Source organism: Anabrus simplex, chromosome 6, assembly GCF_040414725.1.
Source record: "Anabrus simplex isolate iqAnaSimp1 chromosome 6, ASM4041472v1, whole genome shotgun sequence".
Lineage (NCBI taxonomy): Eukaryota > Metazoa > Arthropoda > Insecta > Orthoptera > Tettigoniidae > Anabrus > Anabrus simplex.
This window is the reverse complement of record NC_090270.1, coordinates 280,670,533-280,682,898: the sequence shown is the minus strand read 5'-3', so window position 1 is coordinate 280,682,898 and position 12,366 is coordinate 280,670,533. Positions and strand designations below refer to the sequence as shown.

Genomic DNA, 12,366 nt, shown 5'->3' with positions numbered 1-12,366 from the left:
GTTCTTGTCTCTCTTTATTCTTCTCTTCTTCCTGCTTCTTAGCCATTTCTTCCACCTGTTTCTTATTCATTTCTTCCATCATCTTCTTCAACGTCTCTTCCTGCTTTCTCATTTCTTCCTGCCTCTCTTAGCTTCCTCGTCGCGTCTTCTAGCTTCTACATCGCGCTTTCTGTTCTCTTCCAACCTCTCCTTTCTAGCTTCTTCCATCATTTCTTTTATAGCCTGCAACAATCCCCGATGCTCTTCTTTCTGTCTTCTTTCTTTCTCTTCCTGTTCTTTTTGATATTTCTCTTGTTTCTCTTCTTGGCCTTTCCGATACTGTTCTTGTTCTTCTCGTTGTTCCCTTTGATACTCCTCAAATTGAGCTTTCAAATGGCTTAACGTCGTCATATCGATATTCAATTAGTATTCTAAATTCTAAAAATCCTAATAAACTCTATATTTTCCCTAAGTTCTCCACAACTCAAGTTCTCCAGCAATGTCTCTCCCACTACTTCAACCAACAATATATATTCAGTAAATAAACAGGCAGGCTTCACTACTTGGATCTGACTCAGCTCACGATGTTGACCCAATCACACTAGGAAATATGAGGTACTTGTTCATGTACATATGACTCCAATTCTTAACTGAAATTAACTTAAATAACCTCTTACAATCTATCTCTTATATCTAAGTTACATCTAAATAAATTAACATATTAGCGGTCATCTTTCCTTCTTTCCGAGTTCTGACTGCTACCAGCTATTTTCTGTTATTCTCTTCAGAGCAATCATCCATTTCTTCTTTCTCCTATTCCATTATCTATACTGGGCATCTACTCGTTCTCACAGCCTAATATCTTGCTGTGTCCACTTCGATCCCATAAAATAATAATGCATAACAGTCCAGTAAAGAAATTACCGTACGTCATCTCCATCTCCATGCAATCATCTTGCTGTTACAATCAATAATTCCTCATCCATTAATTCCTAAAATATCTTCTTTATCTTACCCACTTCTTTTGAGTAAATTCTCCCATTTTACTCTAATATTGCACCAAAGATCCGTCATTCGACTATCATCTCTGTCATCTTCTTAACAGGTTTCCCGATGTTTTCCTCATTCTTATCGCTACATATGGGAATCAACCTCTTCACCGTTCTGTGTCGTATTCTTTCTCTTGGAATTCCCACGACGACTTTCTCTTGAATTTCCACATACATGAGTATCCCAAAAATTCTACTTGGTTTGCGACCAACAGTTCCCGTGGCGTTTTTCTCCATTCGCATCACGTTGAGGCGCCATTTTCTACTTGCGCCGTTCCCGCGTCCAGGCATGGACTCAAGAGATCCTGACTAGCTCTAAATTCAATTAATCTGGTGACTGAGTTCTACGGGTGTGAGTTCCGTAATAGAAAAACGTCCAGGTCGATTAATGGTAGTTTCTAACTAACGCAGAAAGACGTCTCTTACTCGTATCTAGTTAGGTACCATATTCTTATTAACTCTTATAGAAATTGTCGTCGCTTGAAACTACTACAGTCTTACAACTAATTCTTATTCTAAGAACACAGAGAAAGAGTGTTTAGGTTTCACTATTCCATATTTATTTTAAATATTAAGTCAAATATTCAAGAAAATTATCGCAAATTTTTACCAATGAAGTCGTTCTTGAAATGAGTGACTCATTGTCAACCCTATAGTCTATATCCGTCAACAACTTTCAGAAAAATTACATCTTCCGAATTCATCCTAAATAAATGTCTTCTCGGATCATATTATTTCCTTTCATAAGCCCATTAATCTCCAAAATCATAACTTATTAGCATAAATTCCATGTAACATCTGGGAAATTTTTGAAAAAGCTATGTTTTCCTTCGTATACAACTCACCTACAAAGCTGGGTGATAACAAAATAAATTAATGTGAATACAGATAATGGTATTTACATGTGCCATACTGGCAAGAAAATAAACATTAAAATCAAGTATACTAAGAATATAGGATGCATCCTCAAAGAAGAAAATAAAAATTGTATTAACTACTATTTTCAGTATTTCTAGTGACACTCTCTTGAGAAAATAAAGAAACGCTAGTAGAATTGCCGATTTTTAATGTTCAGTCAAGAAATGGAGTTCAAGTTGTCTGAATCAATTATTCTTGGGATTCTGTTAGTTACCACCTAATCCTTACTCTATAAACTGTCACATTCCTAAATTTTCACTGACTGTTTGTCTAGATGCAGGTTTAGGACTCTCAATGAGGCTATCACCAAGCTCTTCTTCAGATTTGATTTGACAAGTACTCTCTTGTATGTTTTACATTTTAAACATTCACTTCTGCCTACTTAGTTGCCTCTTAGACGCTCATATTTCCTTGTGTCACATATCATGAGCCAAGCTACGTCCATTGTAAGTCGTAATCACCCTACAAGTAACATTATCGCAAGATTTAATTTATGAACTTAAGGTAATATGACCTTAGCTTATTGATTATCAGACTACGTGCGTACATGGTTGCAAAAAAAACAAAACAAAAAAAACGTCACCACACATATCATATGTAGCTATCATAACACATACTATCAACGGAAAATCTACATGGTCAGATGACACTATCACCGACTAAAAAAATTAATTCTCTTTGAAAATCTAGGTCACCAGTGATCAGCCTATAGGTTGAAATTTATCCAGAAATAAAGTTATACACCGTGAGAATTTTCAAGATCATCCTAAGTAAATCAGTGAAAGCTCAAATCGTATCTTGAGTACATATATGATTCTCTAGGTAATCCTAACATGGATGAAAAGAAACATTGCACTACTCGTCTCGAGATCATATCCTAAGCTATGTACAATGCGTATGATCCAGAATTATTACATGGAATTGGCGAGAATTCTGTGACACCCTCCGAAACATCATTTGAAATGACTAGATCTCACTTCGCACCACTATGACTATTTCTCTCTCGAATAAAACAATAACTACCACATCATAAATCATTAACATCCATATATCATATCTATGACGCGTTAATATACACATATTTCATATATAACAACTCTTTCACTTCATCATATGTAAATCACAACCTTAACTTACACATCAACGTGCCGTGACATTCATAAAATGCCTACTTTACTTACTACTGTCATAGTGCCAAATTTAACATGAACTTGGAGTAGTCTACTGCCATATTCCTTCATAAAACACATCCTATATACGATCTCGAACTGATTGACATTGCTTAAATTAGGACACACAGGTATTAATGCCAACTTCACGCACTACTCAACACTGGTAATAATAATAACTCTCGCTGTCTCTCCTCACATATCACTGGAAAACATTACGATCGCACAATCACTTGGTGACCACGCCTACAAGTGGAATTAACATACCATATGGATGAATACCTACTTCCAATCACATCAGCAATACGTTTATCCACGCACAGTCTTAGCACAAAACAAACATCAACATGCAATAAAAGAAATAATATACTCTTACTTACGAAAACGACTTAGGTAATGGACTTAGCTTTGCTCAAGATGGTCTCGATGTTTCCTCATCTCCGGTCATCTGAGATTAGGATCTCGTCATCTGGTTCCTCCAGAAGTGGTCGGGTACATCGTAGCTTCTCAACACTGATCACAGGTCATCCGGGACAGCCAACATCGTATCGCCTCGTCAGGATCCAAGCAGCATCGCCTTGCTCCCTTACAGACCCATGGTGAAGACTCGTGCGTATGAAAGAGAACAATAATAGAATATTTGATTCATTGCTGACATCTTCCAATTAATATATCTCTTGCGTTGCTCAGATTGCATAGATTTCGTTGGGGTACAGTTGATCCAATAAACTAGTTCAAAATCGACTAAGACAGATGTTCTGTATATATTTCAATTTGAAAATAAATTTCTTTCCGCTATCTTTTTATTGGCGTAAATGCACTCAACAACTGGTCAGTAGGTGTCCTTCAACATTAAACAGTATCGGGAAAATTTTATTGAGGACCTGCGCCACTTCGTGACGTAGTTCTACTGTAGTCTATTTATCTCTTCTTTTTGCGTATTTAATCTCCCGCGCAGCGTTTAAATCTTGATATCAGCAGATTGGCGTGTAGTCGCAAATTATCTTTCGTTTCCAATTTATAGTATTTAGCTCCGCTGGATAATCCCTTTCAAATCTAGTCTTGCGTCTTCTTAACACATCGAAGTCAGATTATATAATAAGTGATGAGCATTTTTTTTCTTGAATAATGGTTTTAAATAATGTCCATTTGTCATTTTTTTCTGCGCCTTCTATACGCGGTCATTTCCGTAACCGACCGACGAAAAGACTTACATTTCGGCCCGTACTGACGTTAAATGCATTTTATTTGACATTTTGATCGCAGAGACTCCATCTTTGTTACTACAGCTCTTAAAAAGAACTGTGAAACGGCACATTTTATTATTATTATTATTATTATTATTATTATTATTATTATTATTATTATTATTATTATTATTATCATCGTCATCAACTATCTATATTTATTATTCTTATACCTATTTTCCAAACAGCCCAGTTGAGGATCGCTAAAGCGAAACCGGTACTGGGACCCAATTAAATTACTGCTCAATTTGGTGTATCAACGGCGCACTAGCGCCAGTGTCTTGGAAAGGTGCAGCATTCCAACTGATGAGCCCGCTGCTACACTGGGGCGAAACGCTGGTAATTTCACGATTGAAAAAGCCTAAACACTTAAGAGCTTGAATGTTTTAACATTTGCAGTCGATGAACATTAACTTATGGTTTCCTTCAACGAACCTTACTTTTTATATAGGGCAAAAGGCAAGCATTTCCTTTCCTTAAATGATTCCAAAGAACAAAATTTATCGAAAATTTCCCTTTATAAATTATTCTAGTCCCTTATTCCTTGTCATATAAATTAATATTTGCCCCAGTTTGTCCTCTTGAATTCCAATTTTATCTTCATATTATGATCTCTTCTACTTTTAAAAGCTCTGCTCAAGCTTATTCTTCTACTAACATTACTCCATGCCATCTCTCTAGTGACAGCTTGGAAGTGGAACGTACCTCTCAGTCGAACAGTTCGTCTCTTTATTCCCAAGTCTTCCCAGCTCAAATTTTGCAACATTTTCGTAATATTACTCTTTTGTCGGAAACCACCCAGAACAAATCGGGCTGTGTTCATATGGATCTTTCTTAGTTCTTGTATTACGTAGCCCTAGTGCGCTTCCCAGAGACTGGAACGATACTCTGATAGGAGTCTTACCAGAGACGTATACGCCCTGTCCTTTATCATCCTCACTACAACCCCTACATGCATATGACGAGCTCTGTAACATTCACTTACAACCTCGTTAATACGATTACCTCAATGAAGGTATTAACACCTAGGCAGTGGCGTGCACTGAACCCATCTACCCCAGCAGCGCTGGGGTAAAAAACTTTGTATTAACATTTTCTAATTATTCCTTAGAACGCTTTTTATAATGTTTAAAAATTGCGAACATCTTAGCCAAGCCAAGTACAATCCGCTCGCACTACCGCAGTTCAGCTTCTCCAGCGATTTGGGTTTCCTTGCCTGCGCAAATGAGAGCTACCCCCAGCGAAATTTAAGTCGCTGTATGCACTTGAAGCTTCCTTGTCCTGGCAGCGGGGCGGAGCTGTAGATCCTCCCCCGACAGCAATTTACGGCGACAGACCAGCTAGCTTAGGTAAGGTAATGTGAGTTTTAATACTTGACACTCGAAGTCTTCAGCGCCACACACTAGAGACTGCAAGAAAAATATCAACATCTTAACAGTATAGCCACTTGCACATCGTCTTGCTAACAAAAATAGAGCCAGTTTATGAAAGCAATTGTAATATAGAAGAATATATTTTAGTCTTTTTTTTTTTTGCTAGGGGCTTTACGTCGCACCGACACAGATAGGTCTTATGGCGACGATGGGATAGGAAAGGCCTAGGAGTTGGAAGGAAGCGGCCGTGGCCTTAATTAAGGTACAGCCCCAGCATTTGCCTGGTGTGAAAATGGGAAACCACGGATATTTTAGTCTTGGGTTTCGGCATGTATACAGTTTTTTCGAGCAATTCATTGATGGTAGGTGTAGAGTATGTGTTCCGATAGGTGCAGAAGAGTATTTAGGTTGCCCAGCATGAACACAACACAGAGCTAAGAGCGAAGTAAAATAATTTTGTATTTGATTGTCTGTGATGATGGTATACAGTGAATGCTTGTAGTATTCCTCTTGGATTATAGGTGAAGGTTTCGCGAGTTCTCTGGCATTCTTCGTGAATATAACGTGTGTTATACGTCGTGACAAATATTTTTCCTCGTTAGTCGTTGATGCACGTACACTCAGTATGCGAGTGAAACTTTAGCCCTTTCAGACCGAGTACGCACAATTGTGCGGGTTCGTATTTTAGTTATCCCTGACCGTATTTGATGTTTTTTCGGCGCTACACCGGACTGCAGTGATTGTGCAGGACACGTGGCGTGTATTTCAATTGATTTTAGTATGCGCTTGACCGCCAGGGCGAAGGAAGAAGAGTTTAAAAAGCACAGTTGATCGGCGAGATGGCAGGAAGCAGTAGTGCCGAAAGTAAGTATTTATTTACTGCGTTTATATTAATCTAGAAGCTTTACTGAATACCGGAATATAATCAATGAAGTGTGTACATTGGTTAGTGAACGTAAATTTTGAAGCTACACCATCGTACGTGATACAACGAGATTTTGAATTTTGATACGCACAATTGTGTGGGTCCTGTTTTTCGGATGTTAGTTTTTATTTTGTAAAATAAACTATTAATATGTGTATTGAGGAGCATTTTAGTCAGTTCTTGACGTACAAACAAAAACTCACCCCTCCAGTTTTCTTTCAGGTCCGAAAGGGATAAAACTTCAGCAACGATAAAATACCAGTTATATTTTGCTGATTAGTTTAGGCTTTTTAAGTAAAAAAAAAACCAAATATTTAGTCCCAGTGTATTTTTGTGAAAACCATGACTGTACTATCACGAAGCGTCACCAGATGAAACTGTAAGTACATTGTTTAAAATCTGCTATAGATTAAGTTCTGATGGGGCCGTCACTGCCGTGAATATCAATTTGGAAGTATGTGCGAGCGTGTGGTTGAAAATGTTCTTGAACGATCTTTCTCAGGTAGAAAAATGCAGCCTAATAAAATGGTAATGTTGACTTTAGATAGTGTAGTAGGGCTACGATTGTTTATATTTAAAATACTTTTTGCAGCTCGGGTAATGAATATGTTCACCGCACGCCACTGCACCTACAGTGATCCCCATGAGGTACTATCACTCCATCAACACAGTGATTAAGGTGGTGGTGGTGGTGATTATTGTTTTAAGAGGAAGTACAACTGGGCAACCATCCTCTATATAACACTAATCAGAGGGAAAAATGGAAGGGATCCGACACTTCGAAAAATGAAGATATCGGACAAAGTAAGACAAGGGCCACGAAGGGCGTGAAAATGAAAGACTCCCTAGCCCTCGCAAACCTAATAGCGTCGGGGTCGGAAAACAACAAGAGTTGACCAAGGGTGGTCGGATAGGATAGATGAAAGTGAGGAGCCTGGCACAAGTAAGTGGAAGCAATGCCAGGACTCAGCTGAGGGCCCCGTGGTCGCCAACCCACGCTCCAAAGTTCAGAGCCCCTGAGGCCCATTTTAGTCGCCTCTTACGACAGGCAGGGGATACCGTGGGTGTTATTCTACCGCCCCCACCCACAGGGGGAACAGTGATTAAAACTGAGCTGACTTTTCTTGTTGGTGAAACATGACTTTCCACCCTGTTTACCATAATTCCACTGTCCATCTCACAACATTGTCCAGATCTTTTTGTAATCACTCACAATCCTGTAACTTATTTACTACTCTATAGTGTACACGTACAACATCATCCTCAAATAGCCTTATCTTTGATTCCAATTCTTTACTCATATCACGTATATACTCTATATACGAAGATATAAAAGTCCAATAATACTGCCATGTGTGATCCCCCCCTATTAATCATTATAACACCAGATAACGCTTCTCTGAGTTCTTTGTAGAAATGCAGCCACTCATTCAAACTCTTTTGTCTAGCCCAATAGCCCTCGTTTTCATCAGTAGACTCCGATGATCTACCCTATCCTACAAGTTGAGCCTCACTGGACTAACTTTTTCTAAAACCGAACTGCCTTTTATCAAACCACTTACCAATTCCACAAACGTGTTTAATGTAATCAGAAAGAATGCTTTCCCGAGCTTACAAGCAACACTTGTCAAGCCTATTGGGCTGTAATTATCCGCTTTATATGTATCGCCCTTTGCCTTATACATTGGGGCTAACATACAGTAGCAGCTCTCCATTCATTTGATATCGATCCTTCATGCAAACAGTAATCAAATAAGTAGCCTATTTCAGATATAGCATATATTCTAAAGCATTACCTTTAATATATCCCCAGGAATCCTATAAATCCTTGCTGCTGTCCTAGCTTTCAACTTTCATATATTGTAAATGTCGTTATTAACAGAGAATTCCAGCATCCTGTAATAATCTGCTTTCTGGATTACAGAAAAGCCTTCGTCAGTTTTCAGTGTGGCAAAATGAGGCAAATTTGATTGGAAACAGGAGTCCCAAAACATCTTGTCTGGCTGATAAAAGTCTCTATAAATCGAACACAGCAGCTGTTAGGATACCTACTAAGTATTCAAAGCACAAAATGGAGTACATGAAGGCTGCATACTATCACCAGTGTTCTTCAACACAGGGGTGGTGAATATATCGAAAGAGCAGCACTGGATAGATGGAATGGCAGATTTCCTGATGGAAGAAATATATCAAATCTCCAATATGCAGACAACACAGTTCTCATCGCTGTGGATGATAGAGAGAAGACAGTGCTTCTGCACTGTCAGAAATGAGATCATCAAATTGGGCTTGTAGATGAACATGCAATTGACAAAATGATGACAGTTGATTGGGCCAGAAAATTAACTGCATCCCCTCCATAAAAATGGAAATTGTTTCTCAAATTTTGTACTTCGGAGCAATAACAAATAACACTATCAGCTGTGACATAGAGATCAGGAGGAAGATCACTACGGCCAAGAACATCGTGACTCAACTGCCTAATATATGAGAGGATTGCTCCATTTCAGTGAAACTTAAAATGAGCCTAGCCCAGACACTGGTATTCTCAGTCTTCTTCGATGGTGTTGAGCTGGAGATAGGAGAAAAATCGAATACTTTGAAATGTGGTGCTGGAGAAGAATGCTTCACATACACAGAAATTCCCGACGCCTGCTCCACCTGAACGTTATCCCTATACCTTTACATACTGCTGACTGATTATTTCTTCCTTCTGTAAGTCTTCATATATCCACTCACTCCCCTTGGTCGTTAATGATCCCTGCAATGGCCTTCCTGGAACCTGTTCATGTCTTAAAGTACTTATACATACCCTTCCATTGTTCCTTGAAATATACGCGGCTGTCATTTATGTTAGCCATCATGTTATCCTTAGCGGACTTTTTTTCAAAATTCAATTTTCTAATAAGGTCCTTCAGTCTCTCCTTACTCCCGCAATTCTCTGTCTTTCTAACCTCCTTAACGTCTTTATTTCCCTGTTATAATATAATGGGTCCTCACCTTTCCTTACCACATTTTAAGGTACATACCTCTTTTCACACTCCTCAACAATTGCTTTAAACACCTTTGATAGCCAGTTTATATTTTGATTTTCCATTGATCACAACTGCTCTTTAAAACTTCTTCCATGTCTTATAATATACTGTCTTTCTAAGTAGCCTATCAACAAACCTGCCGATATTTAAATAGGTTACTTACTATCACGCTATCTTTTAAACGGGTTATATAGCGAAAGGAAATGCGAAGAATGTCGTAGAAAAACTACCGCTTGGGACCCTTAAAACTGAATACACTCCCTGAACGGTCAGTCCTGTTGTACAATGGAGCACATCGAGTGTACCTGAAATTCGATTTCGATTAAAGAGTTTATATGTATGTTCTCCATATCTCTAATAGTTTTCGAGAAAAAAATATTTTGCTGTGTTTTGGCGCATGCTTTGTCCTTGGTTTCTTTCACGTAAAAATTACTTTACGGACCGTACTCAAATTTGGCAAGCATACAACTGGAGCCGTTTGTTAACATATCGGGTACCAACTATTGCAATGTATCTTAAGAGGGACTTGGCATTGAGATAAAATGTGACGCAAGTCATAGGAAAATGTACGCCTGGGACCCTTAAAATTAAATACCCTAACTAAACAGTTACTCCTATTAAATAATGGAGTCAGCGAATTGAACCTACTTAAAATTCGATTTCCTAGAAAAAAAAATGTTGTAAGGATTTCCATCGTAATTCTAACAGTATTCCAGAAGAAGATGCTTCCTGATTCTTAACATTCTCCAAGTTGTTATGGCAAATTTTAACTATATTTCTTGGAGACACACTTTCTTTAGTGAAACGTTTTACACGATAATACACAGGCCAATTATCCTACATATATTTCCAATAATAAAACGTTAATATTAATCTTAACTAATGTCTCCTTTAAATTTGCACTTACGCAGATACCGGTACTTATTGTGTTGACATTGCTATCATGTTGGTTTTCTGTTCATTGGCAGGTCTGTTAAGACTGTGCAAAAACCACAGAGGCAGACTTTCTGAGGACATTTAAAAAAATCAAATGGAGAATGGCTGGCAGTAGGCAAGGCGGCCTGCCATTATAATGAAAACTCCCTAACTCGGTATCCACGTATGTACTGTATATTTGTATATGATGATGCTGGATTTAGAATGTTAAACTGATAGTATTTCTTGCAATATGTTCTTTCTATGGAATTGCTTGTACTCTTGTTGTTGTAGTTGTTGGGTAGTTACGTTTTTACTTTATTATCACTTGTAGCGTTAAGCTAGTAGTAAGCTCAACGTATAATATCGTAAGCCGTAGTGTTAAGGACTGGAGATACTTCAGTCGTGTGTGATTTTGTATATGATGATGCTGGATTTAGAATATTAAAGTAGTAGTAATTCTTGTAATCTTTTCTGTTTATGGAATTGCTTGTTGTACTCTTGTTGTTGTTGCGTAATTATTATTTTACTTTCCTTTATAATCACACTGTAAATGACAATTGCCACCGGCGTATTTCCCAATTGCGATGTATTTGTTAATAATATTAAAAACGGCGTGTGGCGACCTCCCCGTCGTGTTTCTGGGGTAAAGCTATTTCCTAGAAATGGTTTTTGCACAGTCTTAACAGACCTGCCAATGAACAGAAAACCAACATGATAGCAATGTCAACACAATAAGTACCGGTATCTGCGTAAGTGCAAATTTAAAGGAAATCTTCCTCACAGCGGGTACACTACTTCACCTAGAATTCTGTATACATTGTAGAATTCCGTAAAAAAGCGCAGTTACATCAGCTAGTCCTTGTTTGTTTGTTTGTTTGTTGGATAATTATGTTAACTTTACTTTATTATGAAATGAAATGTTGTATGGCTTTTAGTGCCGGGATATCCCAGGACGGGTTCGGCTCGCCAGGTGCAGGTCTTTCTATGTGACACCTGTAGGCGACCTGCGCGTCGTGATGAGGATGAAATTATGATGAAGACAACACATACGCCCAGCCCCCGGGCCATTGGAATCAACCAATTAAGGTTAAAATCCCAGACCCGGCCGGGAATCGAACCCGGGACCCGACGGCCAGTACGCTGACCGTTCAGCCAACGAGTCGGACACTTTATTATTACATACTGTAAGTGACCATTGCCACCGGGATGTTTTCCATTTGCGATGTATTTGTTAATATAATAATAACAACAATAACAATAATAATAATAATAATAATAATAATAATAATAATAATAATAATAATAATAATAATAATATAGAAATTCTATCGAATTTTGAGAAGAGAGAAGTGCGCAATGCCTTTTTCCACAGTGATAAATATATTTAACTTACCTCACCGAAGATTCGCTCCTGTTTACACCCGTCGCTGCTCTCATCATATCCAGAAGTGGAACTAATAGGACGATTTTAAAATGAAGATACTTCCTCCTATACTGATAAGACTGAACTCAACTCCAGATAAAACAGAACAAAATATTCCTTGAATCAGATGAGCAATATCAGTCAATTTGTTCTAAGAAACAGTTGTCATAAAGTACAATATCTACAAGAGATCTTTATGGCTGACGTATGAAAAGACACTCTCTCACTGGACTTTAAATAAGGTAGAAAATATTAGTCATAAAGTGTATGTTGCAATGACAGTTACAAAAGCATTTAGGCGATTGTAAACGAAGCTTTTCAGTTACACCG

At 38.1% G+C, this 12,366-nt stretch overlaps 1 protein-coding gene across 1 annotated transcript in view; it reads right to left on the bottom strand.

Annotated features, from left to right (window-relative positions):
* Positions 1-12,090, bottom strand: part of LOC136875743 (tripartite motif-containing protein 3) — a 134,609-nt gene extending 122,519 nt beyond the window's left edge. Inside the window, exon 1 of the mRNA XM_067149319.2 lies at positions 12,007-12,090. Coding sequence (XP_067005420.2) covers positions 12,007-12,053 — 47 coding nt within the window. The 5' untranslated portion in view covers positions 12,054-12,090. The remainder of the gene's footprint in view (positions 1-12,006) is intronic.
* Positions 12,091-12,366: the final 276 nt, after the last annotated feature.